Source organism: Cottoperca gobio, chromosome 3, assembly GCF_900634415.1.
Source record: "Cottoperca gobio chromosome 3, fCotGob3.1, whole genome shotgun sequence".
NCBI lineage: Eukaryota > Metazoa > Chordata > Actinopteri > Perciformes > Bovichtidae > Cottoperca > Cottoperca gobio.
In genome coordinates this window covers 18,236,531-18,257,207 of record NC_041357.1, presented here as the reverse complement: position 1 = coordinate 18,257,207, position 20,677 = coordinate 18,236,531, and the positions used below count along the sequence as shown (strand labels likewise).

Here is a 20,677-nt window from a genome sequence, read left to right as displayed (position 1 = left end):
TAATAAAAGCTGGGATATAGTCCAGAACTTATCTGCGTGCCATTAACACTCTGCATAAAACAGAAAACTACAACAGGATCTAGACAGTATGTGCCACTTTATGTGTAATGACGAACAAACTCATCTAATCTTTTTGCTCAAAATTTGTATAACTCTCCTCTTAGACTGGATGATTATGTTATTATTTTTCAAAGCGGTTCATTGGGGACAGCTTAGCATTCCCCAACTGACACATCTGGTCATTTATGCTGAAACGTTGCTTGATAAAAAGGCATTCGCACTTCCATGTACCGGTACATAATGACAATAGAGAAAAATGATATCCACAACTGGAAGTCGAAAGAAGAGGAGGACAAACTATTCTGAGTGCGAGTGATACACAGGTGTGACTTTCCCCTTACTGTCGCTGTGCCAGGTCCTTTCCTTAAAAAAAGGAAACAAGTCATCCAACTGTCCAACCAAAAGCATAATCTAGATGATGTATAGGCTCGTCTTTAAGTCTTGTTAGTCAAGTTTGTTTCTAGTGATGAAAAGACCAGTGAAGTGATCACATGGCTACTAAATGGGAATAAGATAAATAAGTAAACACCAATATAGGTAATGCAAATACTGTCAAATTAATACTTCAAAAAACTGGCAGGTTTACACAAACTAGGCTAAATCTGCAACTGTTGATTGGCATTTGGCAATTTACACAGTAATTTCACTGTACAATAAAAAGGACAAAATACACAAAACAACTGAACCACTGTTAGCTGCAGGGCTAGGCGTTTACATGTACCACCGCATCCAAATGTGTGATTCCAACAAGTCTGCATCACTGGCAGTAGTGTCTAATCTCATTCAATCAGGACAGCTGCTGAAGGTGGCATCCTGCGGGCCTAGCTAATGGAGACGTGGCCTAAAAAATGTGTCTCAAACCAGCACTAAAACATGTATTAAAAAGCCGGGTCACACTGTCCGTGACGCAACGAGTCGGCTGCTCTGCATGTGCATATAGCTCAAAGGCATGTTATCAGTCAGAGTCAGTCCCTTCATCCTGCTGCTCACCTGTATTTTGACGATGCCTTGTCGAGACCCACTGCATCGGTTCCGCTCGCGCTCCCATATCCTTCCGACTGCCGACCCGCCTCAGCCTCGCTCTCCCCGACACCGGCTCAGGGCTGGAGGGATGAATTCACAAATGTCTCACCGATATAATTATAATAACCGTGCAGACGTCATTACAACGGGAGGCTGAATGGATCCAGAGACATCAAAGAGCTTCCCTGCTTGTGCGCCGGGTGTCAGGCAAACCTGATAAATGCCATCAAAGAGCGTTATTAATTAGACGGCCGTGTTCAACCCGCCGGAGACTGACGGCTTCTCGGTTCTCCGCTTAATTGCAACACGTCGTCCGTTGTGGCAGTTCACCGAGTCTGGGTCGTTTTTCATGTCCCTACGTCGGAGCTCGGCATGATGATTTCCATCCACAGAAGGCAACAGTGCCTCGGGGTTGAAGAACAAGACGATCCTCACGTTGTAGTCAGCAGCTTGTGTGTGCCATCAGCCTGACAACTCCCGGACCCCTGAGCGGATAGCTGCTAAACGGAGGCAGCATTTCCACAGAATCTGGTCCATCCCCTTGGACATTTATCCCACGGAGAAAAATACGGACACATCGGCTATTTCCCTTCCGTGTTTGGCTGCGCAAATTCCGTATAACGTTATGTTTACGCACACCTGACCGTTTTTGTAAATGGCAGACCGCAGACACTTTGGAGATCCTGCGGAGAAAGGGCGCCACTGGTGGTTTCCGAATATCAAGGAATCTGCAACTGAATCAAAGAGGACAGTGTTTTCGAGAGGCTACCGCTCCCCTTTGCAAAGTCACACAGAAAGACCCTGGGGGGATTTGACACTCTTTTTTGGTTGGTTGTTTGAGGGAGCGCTCTGTTTTGAACGTTGCATTAAAAAAAAAAAAAAATATATATATATATATATATATATATATATATGATATATGACAAATAGATAGTTTGATTGGGCCAATATTTGATTTGTACCGCGCATGCGCAGTTTAGAATGTACCCCAACAACATATTCGATGAGAAGATGGGCATTTAAAAAAAAGGTGATGGGGACTTTTCGAGTTGTTTTTGATCAGTTTGAGTTTATATCTGACTCTGTTTAGCAGTGTCTTTCACGTCAACCAATAGACCTACGGATCTGACCGACAGCTTCGTACGTTACCGATTACTATCTTGGCATACTACAATCTATTATGGCTCGACGTATACTGGGCGTGGATCGGCGTCACCTCATAAACTCAGAGAAAGTGTACAGTAATCTGTACAAAAAAAAAAGAAAAAAGAATGCAGGCGAACAAGCGAAAGCTATTCCAACAATATTTTTTTTAAAAGATCAGATGATTGAGGAAAAACCTCATCAACCTCGTCCATTCACAGGGACTTCTTACTTTCACACATAGCCTACTGCTGACCTCAGGGCTCCAGGTTTTTTTGGCAGTGTATCTCCTGTCTGAAAATAGATTGAAAGCTGTCATTGCTGTGTCAATTGCAACATAATTCACCCTGCATATTTGTAATGAAACATTCCTCACATTATATAGCACATGTGTATAGACAGGGGCAATTGAGATGCAGGACGACTCCCCTTCATAGAAAAGAAAGCATGACTCATAAAATGACTGATAAGGTGTGTCCAACCATCGGACAGAAGATTATTTCCAGTGGTGTCATTAGGGTATGTGCTGCTGGGGCAAAATGCAGAAAAAGTGCCATTACACCAGTTTAATTTGGCTTAGAATGATATGTCCTTGTAGCCTAGGACATGTGTGACCCCTTTTATAAGTAGGCTATGCACGAGTGCCCTCTGAATTGTTGTTGTCAATCTGTGGAATGCCCCTCTGACATGGTATTTTTTCTTCCTCTGCACAGGACAAACCGGTGTGTGTGTGTGTGTGTGTGTACTATATATATATATATATATATATATATATATATATATATATATATATATATATATATATATATATATATATAAGTGTGTGTGTGTGTGAGAGAGAGAGAGAGAGAGTTTGGTTGTTTAGTGTTCAAAGGGAATTGTATGGAAACACTGACTGTCAACACTGTGGATACAAACACCCTTAAACACACTTAACACCAAATGTGCTTGAGTACAAAGCCAAAACAATTAAAGTCTAATTTTCCAAATATTTTCTCCCACTGCATTATAACTAAAAAATGCCCCAACTAAATTATTTTCAGTAGGTCCTATGTGCAAAACGTATTATATCTTTAGAAATAATACAAAGATTATTATTATTATTATTATTATTATTATTATTATATTATTATTATTATTATTATAGCCATTACAACTCATTGGATTAAGAATTGTCTTTATTAAAAAGGCTCTAAAACCCAGAATGTCATCAAAGAACAGACTCCCCCTCTTCTTGATGACTAGATGGTACATCCCAGTCTCTCCTCCTCTCCCTCTCTCATTCTCCTCCCTCCAGTTTATAGTGTCCTCCATCTCTCCGCTTTCTCTCATTTTCTTATATTAAGGACAATTCTCACTTCCAGAGACTTCTGCAGTTCCTCCTTCATCTTATTCTTGTAATCTCTGCAGAGCGGTTGGAGAGGTATGTAATGTTCATATTTGTTCTCATCACATCACTGCAGGATTTAGTAGGAAGCATTTTTGTAAAGATGTGTCCAGTTTAAATTTGGAAAGAGCGAGCAGCTATGATGCGTTCATTCAATTTCGGCAGTGTTTATTCCTCTTCCCCCCCCCCCCCACCATTTGCATTCCACTGATTTCCTCGCAGTTATGATGGTCCTTATTTCTTTCCTCCATCTTGTCCTCCATTCATAGGACATATGACTCATGCGGTTTTACAGTGAGAGAACAGAGAGAAAGACAGGGGAAGAAATGAAATCTACATGTATTGCATCTGGATTAGGCTCTTTTTTGGGTCAGAGAAATACAGATTCAGTTCTTGACTCTTAATAAACTCTGCAGCTACAGTTCCCTCTTCCTCCATTACAAAACTGATAGATTTTCCCATGAAAAAGCTTTACACAGGAAGCTGCCGTTAAGTAGTTTTTTAGTGGCAGATTGTGTCACAGCTGGTGAGACCAAAATAAACTATTCCCTGTCCTCTGAGCATCAGCTTGTTCCATTCAATGTCATCTTTTTCCAAGGTCACACTTAAGGCCCCAGCACCACATGACTGCTTCTCCGCTGTACAGTGAAAACATGGATTTTAAGGGCTCCTTTATATGTCAGTGTCTCTACATTCAGCAGAGCAGATACCATGATGTCTGAGCCTAATTTAGAGTGATAATCTGTGTTTGTTTGCTGTGTTTCCGCAGTGAAGCGGCACAAAGCTGACCTTATAAAGACTCCTCCTGACCAGACCACACCTCTGTCCCTGAGTCCATGGAAGCCAAGGCCAAGTCGGGGGCTACAGCACCCAAGGCGGCACCTAAAGCAGAGAAGAAGGAGCCGGCAGCCCCACGCAAGGCAGACCCTGCCCCTGCAGCCCCTGAACCTGAGCATCCTCCTCCCCAGGATGGGGCAGCAGAAGCTGAAGCAGAAGCAGCAGGTGACGAGGCTGTGGCCTCCGGCACAGACTCTCTGGAACACCTGAAACCCTTTCTCATTGGTGGTGCCGTTATTGCTGCAGGAGCCATCTTGCTGGGAGTGTTGCTACTGGCGAGGAGAAATTAAAACCAAATCATTATCTCAAATTAAAGTATGTATTGGTTGATGAGTTAGAGCATTGTTGCTGAATGGTTCACAGACTATTAAGGTATAGATGGGGGGTGGGGAGCCACTGTGCATCTTATGTTTGTTTGTTTTTTGGCCTGCTTTCACTTGTAGTGAATCAAACCATTCAAGTTTTGATATGGAGTATAATTACACATAATATATGCATGAAGTTGCTTCAATACTGCATCTGAACTGTAATCTATTTCTTTAAAAAACTTAAACTCACACTGTAGTATGGAGCTGAAAAGCCTAAACTCTGTAAAGGTAGTTTATTCAACTGCTTTATCTTTTCTAATCCAGTTTGCACAGATATTGATAATATTGCAATATTTGTACATTCTTGCTCTGAAAATCAGCTTGATTCACTTTGCTATAAAATTATGAAAAACTGTATTCATAATGTTGAAACTTAATACTGTTTATCAGAGTTGTTCTAGGTTTTATTTTGATTTTAAATAAGACAATGGAAAGAGAAGGCCTGAAAACAGATGGTAATATGCATTGTGATGTATTGCACATATTTTGGCTAAAGTGAAGGGATTCAGTTCATCGACATTGCATATCCAAAAATGTCAAGTATAAAATGGCACAGTGCAGTTAAAAAAATAAAAATCAACTTGTTCAAGACAGAAAATATAAGCATGCAGTGGTTTAGGGGTGAGATTTAGGGGATTGTAGGAGATATAACATGTACAGTATGTGTCAGAGAATAATAGTGACGTTACCTCTTACTGTAGAATAAGAAAGAGTTTTATTTTACTGTCAAATGATGTCACAAATCAATAACCTTTCATGTCTCACACAACATCAACAGTCATGCTGGTTCAATCGGTTTACATATTGGATACTTTGCTGTAACAGGCTGGACAGCCATTAGTGTTGCACTATCAGGTTTAAGTATTCTACCTGCAATGGGAGTTGTTTATATCTTCACTGTGCTCCACTTATATGGCTTTAGGAAAACATGAAAACTTCATTCATAAATACGTACAACTATAATGTAATGAGAGTAGCCTAGGTTGCTAATTCAATGAAAGTACGGTGTAGATGAATTACCGTTGTATAGGAGAAAATAAAGTCAATATTTCACAATTGTGTTGCAGCAACATTCACCTGTACAGCTGTGCACAATAGTCCCCACTTATGTAAAGGTCATGGGGATGTCCCTGTTGCATAAGTAGATAGCAGAAAGACGGTTCTGATATGCAGCATTATTTGATTTTAGTTGTAAATGTACTTTTACAACACATTACTGGCCAAAAATATTGTAGAAACATACCTCATACACCACAGTAAACCACCCGAACCACATCCAGTAGATGGTATGCCAACACCAAAACAAACTTCACCTTACATTGTACAATACAGTGTACCAAAAAAAAAAGAGAAATCCTATTTTCATAATTTCAACAGCGTATAAATGCAATAATTCAGATAGGACTCCTTATTTAGCACTTGAGCAGTAGCAAGTTAAATGACTTAATTAAGTGATGATGTGATAATACTGTTGGTGATGATGATGTATGTTAAAGATGGAAATGATGGCGATGTTACAGATGATGATGGCAAAGATGATGTTTTTCATGGTGACTGTAATGATAATGGTTATGATATATTTTTGATATATTTCTAACATGTTTTCCTTATGCACACTCCCCTCTGCCCCCAAACTCCTAAATGTAAAAAAAGGAAGAGGTCGTAATCCAACCTTTATTAAAGACAGTGAACCAGCCCAAGTGATTATTTCTTTATTTACAATTCAGAATTAGGAATCATATATTTGCAGAGCTTCAGCTCTATGACTAAATAAATAATACATTTATTTGAGTTTGTGTCAATTTGCACTGTCAAGTCAATATAATAACGATATACTTAATAGGATGCTGGAGCACCCTCTTTTCAGTCCTAATCTTAATTCTGATTTACTAAATCTTCATTTTAATTTCTGTTTACTGTGATATATGTTAAATGCTTCTTAAGTCATTCTTTAATGTGAGGGATATTGCTAAAATATTTATCTATTTGGGCAACGTGTATTGATGTGGTTTATTTGTACTCTCTGTCAATCTGTAGACTGGTTTACAAAAGCCATTAACGGTAAGCTCTTCTATGGTCTGCTGGCACACTCACAAATATATTTCTTTATTCTGGTTGATAACATCTCTACTCCGGTAGAGGCTGTATGGACTATGCTGGGGTCTCCAAAAGAATACACACATATAAAGATATAGCCCAAGGCTTGTCGTAACACGTGAATGTGCAACAAAAAAAATATATATAGATTTTTTAATGTTTTGCTTTATCTACAAACAATTTCGCGACACCCCTGCAGTAGATCCGAGGACCCCCCTGTTGAAGACCTCTGCAATAGGGGGTATCTAATAAACGGTCCAACTGTATTATCGGAAAGCCTTCGAGGAAGTTATCCTTTTATTTTGAAAGATCCGGGGCGGAAGTGTTGAGGCTGTAGAGAACGAGGGAAGCGACAATCACTTTCTCGGAGCTAGTTTCTCTCAGAATATCAGAATATTAAAATTAGATTTAGGTAAACCAGATTGGTGACGGTGAGTAAATGAAACTTGACATTGTTTTAGACTTTGTTTAGACTGGTACATAACTTAACATTATGTGAACTTGTGGCAACGTGTTATTGGCGGCTAACGTTAGCTAACAGTTTACTGTTGTGCTAATCGCGTGGCTACAAGTGACGTTATGCCGTAATTCACCAACTGACTGTGAAAACAACATTCAGACGAACAATTCTAGATACATAAACTATTGAAGCGTACGAGGTATTTAGCGTTAATATTTTCAACAAAAACAAGTCCATTAAAGCTAAGCGTTGTAGCTGGAATGTTAGCAAAACATTAGCCTCCCAGGAGGAGGAATCGCGTGCATCTTATTAAATGTAGTATTAGTTCACTGACTGTCTTCACAATTGCATATGTTTATCACTATGGTACTTTAATGTTCATCTAAATGAATGGGTTCGTTTACATTAGCTAGTAAATTGACGCTGGTTAGCCAGCCATTTGGTTATCGTGCAGGTAGGAATGTTAACAGTGCCTGCTCTGACCCCAGGTGTCCTACAATGATCATCCCGGTCCGGTGCTTCACGTGTGGGAAGATCGTGGGTAATAAGTGGGAGGCGTACCTCGGTCTCCTTCAGGCAGAGTATACTGAGGGGTAAGATATATTCCTGCTGGTTTGTCATTGCACATCATATCCACACAGATGTTGCTAGTAGTACTTAGCAGTAAGTACAACACATCACATTTGAGCATATTCATCTGTTACAGGGTATGCTTCCTTCAAGGTTTCAAGTAGTCTACATTCAGACTTATGTTGCAATGGCAATTACCTGAGGCCATTTACGATGCTATTCTGACTTGTCTGCAGTAATGCCCATGTACTTTACTTATTCAGTCTGTATGCCCTGCATTAGGACTAACATTACTCTCTTCTTCTCTTAAGTGATGCCCTTGATGCCCTGGGCCTGAAGAGATACTGTTGTCGGCGGATGCTCCTTTCTCATGTGGATCTTATTGAGAAATTGTTGAATTATGCACCACTGGAGAAGTGATTGTAACTGGCAACCTTCAAGAACCTCATGGACGTTGTGGGACTGTGGCATGGACACATTGAATGTCCATGCCACAGCCCTGTTATTATATTGATGTGATGACAAATACAGACTACAGTGAAGACTTTTGGAACATTAATTTGTGATTTGATAATGCATTTTTTCTAAATAAATCTGTTAAATGTCATTGTTACCTGTATTACTGGCTTTTTAAAACTGGAAATTAGAAGATGAGGAGTTCTCACACTTGTGCTGTGCCTTCAAATCCAACACCTCAAATCTTGGAGAAAATTACTGCTAGTAGTTTTACTTAATTTCTGTATTTGAGACCCAGATCAGACCTTCAGAAAATTGGTTCAACCAAAACAGCTGTAACCAAAAACTCGATTTTTGCAGTACTGAGACAATGATTAATCAAAAGCAATACAAGTATTCACTTAGTTGTTTTGACTGCTTCAAATTCAAAGAATAGTTTTTACTGTCCTACATATACATATGAAAGACACAAATATAGCTAATTATGAGATCTTTGTGGTGCTCAGTGAGCACATTTAATACAACCTAAATGTCTGAGGAAATAAAACACTGGAATTTTATTTTCAGGGAATGTGTTTTTAATCTATAGATTTAATACAAAAGAAAGTGATGAAAACATTACACTGTATTTCATAAGTTATTAAGAGGTGTTCCTCTGCATGCAAGCATAGAAATCTGTCCCAGCAACAAATCTACAATCACAATTTTTCTTAAAACAGGTTAAAGTCCCAGTATGTACATGAACGACTGGTGAACCAAAAAAAGTACACTGTAGACTTCTTCATCTTCAGTCTCATCTTCGATTCCTCCAGATTTGTTACAACTTGGTGCAGAAACAAAAAGTCCCGTCTTCGCTCGGCTCAGTCTGAGGAGAAAAAGCATGCTTAAAAAAAAAGTAACATTTACACAAATCAGATTTTTGACTTTATGGGCCTAACAGCTTTATATAGCAAGAGCCTCAGATGTTGTGTTAATTATCCTTACAACTACAGTACTACTAAGTGGCAATTTGTCAAAGCATTTCAAGCCAATCTGTGATTCATAAAACTATACAAGGTTAAAAACCTTTTTATTGTATCAACTAAAAAGATTTCTTACAATCACTTAAAGCTCAGCATATGCTCTACTTCTCTACATATTGCATATGACATCGAGTTATAGCTATGATAGGTCGATTCATAGACACATACTAAAAAGAAGACTAAAATGTGATAATGATGTATTAACAGTCTTGCGACATAATGGGCTGCAGTCATTTAACAGTTCATTACACAGTCAAGACTTTGTACTAAAAATAACTAATTCACCGACTTTCACTTCATTAACAATAATGTGTCAAAAAGGTTTCAGGGGCGTTGAAGTAGTACAAGGAAGTAAAAGCTTGGAGTTCTTGTAACCAATACAACTTAAAACTTTAAAATAAACAGAAATCTGCACTCTTCCGCAATATAAATAAATAGGGAGGAATACAGGATGTCCTATTAAAATTAATCACAAGCCTGAACAACTCTTAGACTGAAGCCATTGTTCGGCCAGATATGCAGTCAGATGTACGGACATCCATTATGAAGTTGAGCACAGGAAAAGGATGTGCATTAATATATTCCGTTGACAAAATAGTATTTAATTCAATCACAATTGCAAGATTATTTCTACCACTTTTAAATTTGTTATCACAGTTCTCTACCTCACTGACTTAATGATATAAAATATGAAGCAAGTTTTGTATTGTGTTTGTTGAAGCTTTTTAAACTATTTAAAATCAGGTCGTCTCGTTGAGTTCAAGATCCGTTTCGCAAGAGAGACCCGAGTACTGCAGAATAAATAAAACCAGTACTACAGAAGCACAAACCAGCAGCATAAGAAACAATCACAGATATTTATTAAAAGATCCAAAATTAGTTCAGTATTTACTCGTATTCAGAGTTAGTAAGTCCTGAGAACTCATCCAATGAAAATATATACATGTGATATAGTGAGGCAGCCTAACGAGGAGACATTAACAAACAACAATGATTGTTTTTTTTGACACTGTAAGCAATAGGATCATGATTGAAGTCTAGAGGGTTGAACATGGTGACCTTTGCTTCTGTAGGTAGCAGAGCCACTCAATAACTTTGCTAAAGGATGTTTTACGAGAGACACTAACCAACACCCCTGTATGGCTCTGTGATATTACAATCCTGTTACATTTAGGAATGTTTTGGGCAGTCTCTTCTGTTGTTGTCATAATGTAGTTTAAAACACAAAAGCACAATATGATACAATGTAAGAAACTCAACAGTGGAACTGATAATAAAACACGCCAAATAAGGAACTGGTCTGTTGGATGAATCATAAATTAAGTATATAATTAGAGGGAAGCTTACCAAGTTAACGGTACCGGTCTCTGTGCTCTCTGTGCCTTTCCCGTTCCCGGGAGCGTTCCTTGTCCCTCTCCTCGCTCCGGGAACGTTGTCTGTGTCTTCGAGACATTCCCGCACCTTCCCAACCAGAAGAATCTTCTCTGTCACGTTCTCTATCACGCTCTCGCTCTCTGTCACGAACCCTGTCCCGGTCTCTTTCTTCTTCCCCAGAACGATTGCTACTCCTGCGGAGAAATGTGTATTTGTGTGATACTGATACTTAAGTTTCTGTATGGACCACAAGATGTCAGAGTCCTGAAGCATAATTAAACAAACCTGTAGCCGTAGTTGCCCTGGATAGAGACTAGACAGTCTTTGAGTGAGGTGACCAGGGCTTGGCAGCGTTCATCTCCATACACTCTGGACTGTTTAATGATGGCAATGGCAGTTAATAGAGTCTCCATGGCCACCCGCAAGTCTCCTGCATTAGCAATTGGAGAAAGTATATTTTAGAAAAAGTTAAGTAGTTAAGCACTTCAAAGCTTTTAGGATTAGGGTTAATAGAAAAATCATTTAAAGAATGGATGACATTTAACCTCTACATACAGTAAAGTTAGGCTCATATCCTTTTACAGAAAGACTGGAAGCAATATCAATTGGTTGTGGTTTCAATATTATGATGATTATGATAATATCACTGATGCTTCCCCATTAGGATTCAAGGAACAATACACAAAAAAAATACAGAGAGCTCCATTTAAAAAAGATGCACCAGAACACACTAAATCTTGACTGGGGTGAGAAATCACCTTTCAGGATTACAATAATCTAAAAAGCGCAAAGCTAAAACAATGCTGGAGAGGCTGTGGGACACATTTCATAATGTTCTTGGTTGTGCCAGGTGAAGCTTTGCCCACTGAAAACCAACATTTACAAAACTAGAACTCACAGAACTTCATATCCCCTTTAAAGCTAGTAGAGGCATACCTAAGAACTTAAACATCTTAGAAACATACTTTCTTAGTTGGCTTCTTATTCTGAGTGAATCAGTTTTGCTTAGTTTACAAGAGAGATGTTCTGTATTTTGTCTGAGCTCTTCTCACTGGTTTGAAGTGGGCAGGGCTTGGTTGGAAAAAGGTGATGTCATGTATTTCCATGCAAACATTTGAATCCAATGTGATGACAGCTGTGTTTGCTTTGTTGCCAAGCCCCTGTCAATCAAATCTGATCAAACCGCCACCACATGGTACTGAGTCTCAACCTCTTAATAAATAAGGATAATTATTTATATATAAATTATTATTTTTAATTATTGCTTTTTTAGTCAGTTATGCTAAGGCGAAAGACTTAAAATTCAGAGATTTTGAATAACTGATGGAGTTACAGCACAGAATAGAGGGTCTGAGTACTTGTGTAAATTACACACAGTAATTACAGTTGTGTTTTATAGTTACAAATTCAAAAAGGAAAATGTAATGCGTTATGTCATTTTGCTTGTCATTATAAAAGATACTGTGTTTATTTAGTACATTTCATATTATAATTAACATAACAGAAAACCATTTACTTTCCATCTCTATTGTACGAGAGGTGGGGAACAGATTTGTATTTAGATTTGTTTCCATAAGCCAGTCAGTCAAAAGGTAGGCCCCAGTCCTTTCTCCACATTAACTTCTGTGATCTTTCTGCTACTCCACAGAATCGTATCAGCTGTACTTACCTGCTGTTGCTCCAGACACAGCCTTGCTGATCGCACTGCTGGCAACAGCTCTATTTCTGTTCATTAGCTCCTCAAAATCTCCATCTGTACTTCGAGGTGTGTGTCTGAAAAATACACAGATTTTTTGTCAGAATTATGTAAACATCCACAGTTAGTTATTTCTAAAAAGAAAGTTATTTTCATAATTGCTATAAGAAAGATGCTGAATCTCAATTTGTTGAATTATCCTTAATATGTTCCATGTGCTTCATTGTCTGAATATGTTGCATTTATTCATTTGCTTTCCTCTCTTTATCCTGGTCTTTTGCTGCTTTAAAGATTCACTTTCCACAACAATATTATCATCTCATCTCAATAAGAAACAAAACATATTACAGTACTGTTTATGGTTTGCAATAGCTACAAATATATTTTAAAAAGTGTATGTTCTCACTGTTGTTGGCTGTAAGCATTGCTGCTGTGCACCACTTGTGCTGGGGTGAAGAATGCGGGATTTACATGCAGACTAGGAGGTTGGCTGGGAATATGGACTGGATGAGGAGGGAAATGAGGCGGTGGCATGGGTGGAGGCATGTGTGGCGGCATATGTGGGAAGGGAGGAGGTGGATGACTATGGAAAGGGATGTGTAATGAGGGAAACCTGTTTGCAAGTGGATGTGATGGAAAAAGTGGAGGTAAAGGGGGATGACTGGGCTCCTGTGATAATAATGAGGGAATCTTATCCGAAGAATCTGAGTCTTTAGGATCTTTGGAATTAACACGCAGGGGTATACCTACGGAGAACGACAGAGAAAGATGACAGTCATACAGACATTATGCAATGTAATGTAAATTCAATAGTATTTTAAGATTGTGTTGCTCTTACGTTTATTTGCCATGTCCTCAAACACACCAAGGTTCTGGCGAGTGGCAAAGCGACAGTCTATCCTTTCCCCATTGAGCTCACATTGGGGTATTTTTTCCAACAACAGTTTTAATGACTCTTCTGAGGTTACCACCACTTCGGCGAAGCTGTGTGACACAGAAGAAGAAACAACACATGTATGATTACCAACACTTAGTCACAGACATCCAAATGATTAAAAGATCGAAACACATGCTTCCTTTCTTACAATAAACAATTCAATTTACAGAAAATGCGTTTATTTCTTTTATAAACACTAGATCTGCAAACACTCACCCTCTTGATTGGCCATTAACTTTGTTCTCAGCAAATTTGATCTCTATGATGTCCTGCACACCCAACGTTTGAGCCATGCATGTAATGTCCTTATCAGATGTCCACTGGAGGTAGTAGCAGGTTCGGGAAAAGGAGGGTGAGAAAATGACAGGAGGGTATATATTTACTTGTGATCTTGATTGTGATTAGGGAACGTATTTCTCTGTTCTGTTTCATGTAATCAGTGTTCTGCAAGCCTATGTGGACAAAACAACAGAAATGGTATTGGACAATGCAATAAAACACTAATATAAATGAAAACAGAGAGGGTGTTACTCACCCAGGGGAAATTTCCAATATATAAAGCCAGTCTCCTCAGTGGGTTTCCTCCTTTTTGGCTTTTCACTGTTGTTGATCTCGACTCCTCTTTAGATGGTGTCTTGTTAGGAGGCTCCGCATTTGTAGTGACTTTCTTTTCCTGATCGACTGAGCCAGTAAGAACAGCATCAAAAAGTTCATTTGCCTCAGCAATTCTGTCCAAATCCTGTGTGGGATAGAAAAAAGTACGTCACCCTGGGTCATCTCAATGTGCAGAGCACAAATGAACATTACACTGCCAGAGGAAATACAAATCCTAAGGCTTGTCGGCAGCTGCAGGAAGTGTGGAGTGACATGGGACTTTTTTCCATATTTTCTGAAATTGCCCATTACTACAAGGATTTTTGTCAGAACAGAGTTACCAATTTATTTGGGTGCCTTTTCTACTCTGGGAAATACAACACACAATACAAAAGGACAACTACATATAAAAATTGAGAATTTTCTTAGAAGACAGTCCTGATGATATTGATACCCAAGGATATGAAAGCCTGAATAAGACAATGGTCTGTAGTTTTTACACTACAAATACAAGCGAGCGTGAATCCAATACTATGATATTAAACATTTCTGATCAGTTCACACAGGTATAAAATACAAATCAACAAGATGTTGACTATTCCATATGTCATGGCATATTGGAATTAGTTTGTAAATGAAATATATTGGAAGAAGGGATGCTTGCTCATAAATAAATAATTGTGAATAGGGTTAAGAGGTGTACTTCTTTATAAATATTACCAGGCCAATCACTACATGCAGAAAACATAAACACAATCTGCTCTTTCTGGGATGAATATTCAGAAACAGTTTTACACCTATTTTGGCATTGCTTTGCACACCAAGACCAGATTTGTCATTGATTTATATCTTTAAAATACTTTTATTATTGGAAAATGTGGTGTTTACTTTTCTCAAAAACCTAAATTCTAATATGTAATTCAAAGCTTTAGTCATAACAATACAAAACACGTATTTTGTTGTTTTCCTGAAGGATGTCGAACAATATGTAAAACTACTTTCTATTCGACTAACAAAAAGGCGATCCAGACACCACTTAATATCACTGTTTAATAATATTTTTGTCTAGTGTAATAAGCCCCTAGCTCTTTTGTTATCGTCCTATTTTTATAGCATGCCCTGTATACTGAATATTTATTGTTATTTTGTTTAATTGAAAGGTATCAAATAAAAAGTGGAATTTAAACTCCACCAAATCAAGGTTCAGACAACTTTACAATACTCCTGTGCTTCTCACATTTGCGATAAAATGTAAACGTCAGACTCACCTCGTCGTTTTGATTCAGGTCACTGTAAAGATCTATGAGGTCCGTCTTGGAGGTACTTGGTCCGGCTGCAGCAGCCATCCCGTGGGCCTAAGATGATCCAGTTGATGGCACTGCAGCCAATGGTCGTTAGGTTTTGTTTGTCTTAAGTGTCGTTCGCATATGCACTCTTCGCAAATGATCAGTGCATACCGTCAACAGGTGCACTATCAATATTCGGGATTTTTTGTTAACGTTACGCCTTGTTTATAACGTTAGCTAAATCAACCGCTCGATTCCGCACAAAATGATACGTTAGCTAAAACAAAATACGATGATTAAACGAGAATACGACAAGCGGACAAAAATCAAGAGATTATATTTTAATGAACACTTTCAAAATACATGCACGAGTTTCATGTATGAGTTACAATACAACTAGTTTTAGACTACTATGGACTCGCTCTCTGATCAGCTAATGCTAATGCTAATATCAGTACGTGAACATTTAAGTGCGTCAGGAATATTTACCGGTTAACAACAACAAACAGTATTTGGTTCCTATGGTCAAGCCTTTTAAAATTATGATTACAATGATTATAAAAAAATAATGAAAATACACTAATTAAGTAACAACGTAACCATACTACGCTGGGGTCAATTGTGTGTTCTGTTGCTATTGGCTAAACATTACTGTTACCTTATCAATATGGTGTATCCGGTCCTCCCTCGTTAGTTGTCCGTGTGCTGTTGTGACGTAAAACCCACTTGTGTAATTTTACTGTTTTGTGTCTGACATTCAGACATCAGCAACGTTTTCACTGCGGAGGAATAGTCCACTAAGAAGTCTTTCAACGCCTCGAGAAAAAGGGTTAAAATGCTGTCTTCTGTTGTTGCGAGAAGAGTAAGTTATCCAATTATACGTTACATTAACTGCACATTTGTTCAAGTTTGAATGCTAGTTAAACGTTAAAGCCGTTGGAACCATAGTAACCCAATCTCAAGTCGATGACTGTTGTAAGGTCTAACGCTGATCGAAATCATGTAACGTTAGTGTGAAGTAATACAATAATGTTGCAACATTATATGAATGCTGTAGATAAATAACTAGCACGATTGTTAAGTTTAGACTTATTATGTAACGTTAACGTAAAGCGTGTCCTGCTGGAGGACAGTTATACAATCCAGGATTGCATGTTTTGACATTGATACTTTGTAAATAAATGATATTTCTTTATTCCACTGTTTTTGCACAGTCAGCCTAAACATACACACTGAAAGTCTGTATGGCAGAGAGGACAAAAAAACCACCACAGAGACAATATATATATACACACACAATTAAATTATTTATTTATAAAAATAGTTTGGTCGTAGTGTGACTTACATGTTGTGTTCTTAGAAAGTATAAAGACCATCATGTTACAATAAACATAACATAAAAGGACTAATAATAATAATAATAAAAGGTAAACAATAACAACAGCAAAGATCAATCCCTAAAACATTTAAGTACTATTAATTCTAAGCCTCCAGTTTTAAAGTGACATTTTATATAGTGTATAATAAATCCCCATTCTGACATGCACCTCTTTATATAAGTGTGATAGCAAAGAGAGGGAGATATTTCAGCTCAACAACACTACTGTCTTCAGCAACAGATTTAAAACTGATTACATAGTGAATTGCTTGACGCAACACTATCACATGTATTTTACACTTAGTCATTCCAAATTACTGATGATTATTTATCAAAAATCCTGTGAGATATTTGGTAAAACATATTGTGATATTTGAGTTCCTCCATATCGCCCAGCCCTCACACAGGGTACTGATGTTTGTTTAAACGTGTGTGTTTGTTGCCTGTCAGCTGGTAACAGGGGTGTGCCAGGCAGCATGGAGACCAGCGGTCACGGGGCTGGTGTCATCTCGTGGTTACCGTGGAGATACGCCAGATGACACCAGGGGAGACCTGATTGAGATCCCTTTGCCCCCTTGGGACGAGAGGCCCGGCGAGACCACTGACATCAAGAAGCGACGCCTGCTATATGAGAGTCGCAAGAGGGGCATGTTGGAGAACTGCATTCTGCTCAGGTTGTTAAACTGAACTTTATTTCTATTATCATCTAGCCATATTGGTGATGTGTGTGTGCTTATTTTTTTTTTTACCTCACTCACACACTTTAGAGCAGTGGTTCAGTACAGCTGTGTCTTAAGTTTCATGTGTACCTTTTTTTAAGAGTTTTAACATTTTGCCCACTTTTTAATTTAAGATCACAATGTAGAATGGGGTGAGGGTGGTGGGACGTAGGATAGAAAATAGAAAAAGATAGAAAAAGAGCAGGCATCAATGAGCGCAATAATAATTGTACATAGTAATTGGTAATCATCAGCACACCTTTAATTATAGGAAAACATCCTACAGTTGTAAGTGGCAATAAGAGGTAGGAATGGTACTTTTAATTTAATTTAAATTGAATGTAACCAGGAAAAGCCTCATTGAGAATAAAGATCTAATAATAGGCACATAAACAAAGTTTCAGACATATAACAGTTGCAGAGAATAACATTTCAGATCACAGCATGAGTATACCAAAATAATTGGGGACAGATAGCATGAGTAAGTCCTTCGAATATTTCACAGAGCGGAGTCGGTAGCTTCCAGCATTTTTCAGATGAATAAATTCACATAAATATGCAGGAAGCAAATTATGAACTGATTAAGTCTACAGAGGGTCAATGCAGGACAACTGTGAATGAGGACATTAAGATTTGTAATGAACCTCTGAAATCGTGTACTTGCATCATGTAGGAAGTATGCAGTAGAATGATTTTAAATTGTTGCACAACTACAGAGATTATTAGGATTATCAGAAACAGGTGTAAAATGTATTTTAAGAGTATGGAAGTAGTGGGCAGGAAGAAGATGGCTTTTTTGAGAGCCACTAAACAAAGGGACATTGGCGAGGACTAAAACCAGAAGGAGGCAGTAATTTGAGGAGGAGGAGGAGGAGGAGGAGGAGGAGGAGGATGATGATGAGTTTTCAGTGTGCAGTCCATTCACCAGCCGCTCAAAAAATTACTTTCCATTTAGAGAAAAGACTCAAATTAATTCTCCATCTTTCTTGCAGCCTTTTTGCAAAGCAATACCTGAACTCAATGACTGAGAACCAGCTGCTGCAGTATGACAGACTGATTAATGAACCGAGCAATGACTGGGACATCTACTACTGGGCAACAGGTGAGAGAATAGCTGATAGTTTCTCCTCAGTCATGTGATATTGCCTCTCAGAGTACAGTAGACATATTACAATAAAATCATTAGTAAGAGAGTTGTAAACGGATAGACTCCAGTCAACAGGCATTTCAGACACTTAAGGGAATTTGGGTATACTTTATATTCTCAGTGCAAGACACTTAACTATTTAATGACACAAATACATTTCAGCTTTGCAACATTAATGTTTACACAAATTTGCAATAACAAATATTTGCTTTCACTTCAGACTTTCTCCTTTTTCTTTTTTTTTTTCAGTCTGTAACACAACAAAATGTGAAAACTCCAGTGGGTATATTAAAAAAACAAACTTGTTTTTGTTAACTGGCAATGATCGGCTGATGATGCTGAAAATAATTAAATCAGTGCTCTGCTTACCAATAAACTTCAATTCTGTTTTGGCTCGGATTTCATCCTGGGAGCTCATTCACTGTCCCAGTATAACTTACCCCTTTTTATTTGCCTAATTTTCTCTAATTTGATTCAATTATGTGTCTGTTTTGTTGTGCAGAACAGCTGAAAAACAGAATTAGTGTGAGAATAGCGCCAACATGTCCAATTGGCAGCCCCACTCTGAAAAACCAAACAAAAGCTGTTGCTTACTTTACTCAAAACTAATTATTCATGAATACTTTTATAGTCTCAAATTATTAACTGAGATGGTTTAAGTCTAGAAATTATTAAACGGAGCATTTCCAAAGTCTAACAGGACTACTGAGGAGCTTTGAATGATCACTGTACGGGGCATATTGAAATGACCTTGGTGATACCTGAAACTCAATAATCTAACGTCTTCTGCAGAGAGGCTGTGGGAAGGATCACAATTGTATTTTCTCATCACTACAATATGAAGCAAATGCAAACGTCCAGGTGTATTTTCTTTCTCAGGAGCAGGAGCAAAAGATCATGTTGAATTAGCCGACGTCAGCCTTTCAGTTTTATGTTCTCGGCTTTTCCTAAAATAGATCATGGTGATGACAGAAGGACTCCCCTCTGTGTTCACGTTTTTCAGCCATCTGTTGTAATTAAAGCTGTTCATTGTGCTTACAGAAGCTCAGCCCACCCCTGACGTTTACCAAGGAGAGATCATGGATATGCTGAAGGAGTTCACAAAGAACCGTAATCAGGAACAGAGGTTAGATGCACCCAACTTGGAGTACCTGGACAAGGAAAGCCAGTGAGGTCCAAGGCCCTTTAGGCCTTCTCAGAGACTCATTTCAGGTGGGGCACTGGGAGAAATATCAGTGTCATAACCCACCAGAAATACCCTTCAGGGGTCAGCTGTGTTTCTCCAGTTATGCACAGCAACGTGAACAAAATATTGTGGAGTGGAAAATATTTAGAACACTTTACTATCTCGTACTACACACACCTGTCCATGAAATATTCTCACCGGGAAAGCCTACATCCTCTATCTCCTCTGCTAGCTCCAGTCAGTCATTACAGGGAGAAGAGTTGTCGAAGGCGAGGGAAGTTTGTGGATCGAGCAAAGATTGATGCAGCACAATATTAGAAAGGTGCTCTGAATATTTTACATGAATTGTATTGTAAATGTTTGATTCAAGACTGTATATTCATAATACTCGATGTGTGAGCTGCATACTGAATAAGCCAGCTTTGACACTTAGACACAAACTGATTATATATACTAGACTGTTGTAAAGAAACACATTGACTCTCTCATTGTGTAGCTTGTTGAATTATAATGGTTTGGTTCTGTTCAATGATTCTATCGTGCCTATTACATCTATTATGGGTTATTTAATAAATGTTGATGTGTACTGTCTACTTCGTCTTCTGTCATTTATATTTTCACATACTAGAGGGTAAAAACACACTGGAGGTGACCATGAATGACCGTATGTAACAGTATTTGTTACATAATGAAGGTTGTGTTGCAGTATCAGTACACGGACACCAGATGGAAGCAGATCACCTTATGTTCAGTGACGGTCAAACTGAAGCACCTGCTGATCTTGGTATCACTGAAATGGTTCACCTGCAACATTATACCTCACATAGCTCATTTCTTTAATGCAGGATACAATGTGAAAACGTCAGTGAACAGCTTCCATATTTATATGGATGCAGAGAACCTTAATGCAGAGACTTATAGAGGATGAAAACTGAGT

At 38.4% G+C, this 20,677-nt stretch overlaps 4 protein-coding genes and 1 long non-coding RNA gene across 6 annotated transcripts in view; 3 read left to right on the top strand and 2 right to left on the bottom strand.

Moving 5' to 3' along the window:
- dagla (diacylglycerol lipase, alpha) overlaps positions 1 to 1,827 on the bottom strand; it is a 33,004-nt gene extending 31,177 nt beyond the window's left edge. The window contains exon 1 of one of the 2 annotated variants that reach the window (XM_029455763.1): positions 1,051 to 1,827. The gene's annotated coding sequence lies outside the window, so the exon portion shown is untranslated. The remainder of the gene's footprint in view (positions 1 to 1,050) is intronic. The other variant, XM_029455771.1, reaches the window with a different exon arrangement.
- Positions 1,828 to 3,522: 1,695 nt separating this feature from the next.
- LOC115024312 (uncharacterized) lies at positions 3,523 to 6,514 on the top strand. Its single transcript, XR_003834106.1, has 2 exons — positions 3,523 to 3,649; positions 4,383 to 6,514. It is a non-coding gene; the product is annotated as an uncharacterized LOC115024312 (long non-coding RNA).
- Positions 6,515 to 7,191: 677 nt separating this feature from the next.
- Positions 7,192 to 8,558, top strand: polr2l (RNA polymerase II, I and III subunit L). The gene is made up of 3 exons (XM_029459680.1): positions 7,192 to 7,346; positions 7,864 to 7,968; positions 8,257 to 8,558. Exons 2-3 carry the CDS (start codon positions 7,874 to 7,876, stop codon positions 8,363 to 8,365), a joined length of 204 nt encoding a protein of 67 aa, XP_029315540.1. The 5' UTR covers positions 7,192 to 7,346; positions 7,864 to 7,873; the 3' UTR covers positions 8,366 to 8,558.
- Positions 8,559 to 8,956: 398 nt separating this feature from the next.
- LOC115026720 (cleavage and polyadenylation specificity factor subunit 7-like) lies at positions 8,957 to 15,867 on the bottom strand. The gene is made up of 9 exons (XM_029459655.1): positions 15,293 to 15,867; positions 13,966 to 14,169; positions 13,647 to 13,750; positions 13,332 to 13,477; positions 12,900 to 13,239; positions 12,467 to 12,570; positions 11,083 to 11,227; positions 10,771 to 10,991; positions 8,957 to 9,266 (listed from the first exon to the last, which is right to left on the bottom strand). Exons 1-8 carry the CDS (start codon positions 15,368 to 15,370, stop codon positions 10,775 to 10,777), a joined length of 1,338 nt encoding a protein of 445 aa, XP_029315515.1. The 5' UTR covers positions 15,371 to 15,867; the 3' UTR covers positions 8,957 to 9,266; positions 10,771 to 10,774.
- Positions 15,868 to 16,009: 142 nt separating this feature from the next.
- On the top strand, positions 16,010 to 20,331 carry sdhaf2 (succinate dehydrogenase complex assembly factor 2). The gene is made up of 4 exons (XM_029459666.1): positions 16,010 to 16,172; positions 17,139 to 17,362; positions 18,400 to 18,509; positions 19,596 to 20,331. Exons 1-4 carry the CDS (start codon positions 16,146 to 16,148, stop codon positions 19,724 to 19,726), a joined length of 492 nt encoding a protein of 163 aa, XP_029315526.1. The 5' UTR covers positions 16,010 to 16,145; the 3' UTR covers positions 19,727 to 20,331.
- The last annotated feature ends 346 nt before the right edge of the window (positions 20,332 to 20,677 follow it).

Bases quoted from the DNA above. Each gene is read 5' to 3' on its own strand.
- polr2l (XM_029459680.1), top strand. From the start codon at position 7,874: ATGATCATCCCGGTCCGGTGCTTCACGTGTGGGAAGATCGTGGGTAAT. The intron at 7,969-8,256 runs GTAAGATATATT...TCTTCTCTTAAG, and splicing joins CAGGCAGAGTATACTGAGGG to TGATGCCCTTGATGCCCTGG.
- LOC115026720 (XM_029459655.1), bottom strand. From the start codon at position 15,370: ATGGCTGCTGCAGCCGGACCAAGTACCTCCAAGACGGACCTCATAGAT. The intron at 13,751-13,965 runs GTGAGTAACACC...TACTACCTCCAG, and splicing joins ATATTGGAAATTTCCCCTGG to TGGACATCTGATAAGGACAT. The intron at 10,992-11,082 runs GTTTGTTTAATT...ATTTCTCCGCAG, and splicing joins CAGGGCAACTACGGCTACAG to GAGTAGCAATCGTTCTGGGG.
- sdhaf2 (XM_029459666.1), top strand. From the start codon at position 16,146: ATGCTGTCTTCTGTTGTTGCGAGAAGA. The intron at 17,363-18,399 runs GTTGTTAAACTG...TCTTTCTTGCAG, and splicing joins GAGAACTGCATTCTGCTCAG to CCTTTTTGCAAAGCAATACC. The intron at 18,510-19,595 runs GTGAGAGAATAG...TTGTGCTTACAG, and splicing joins CATCTACTACTGGGCAACAG to AAGCTCAGCCCACCCCTGAC.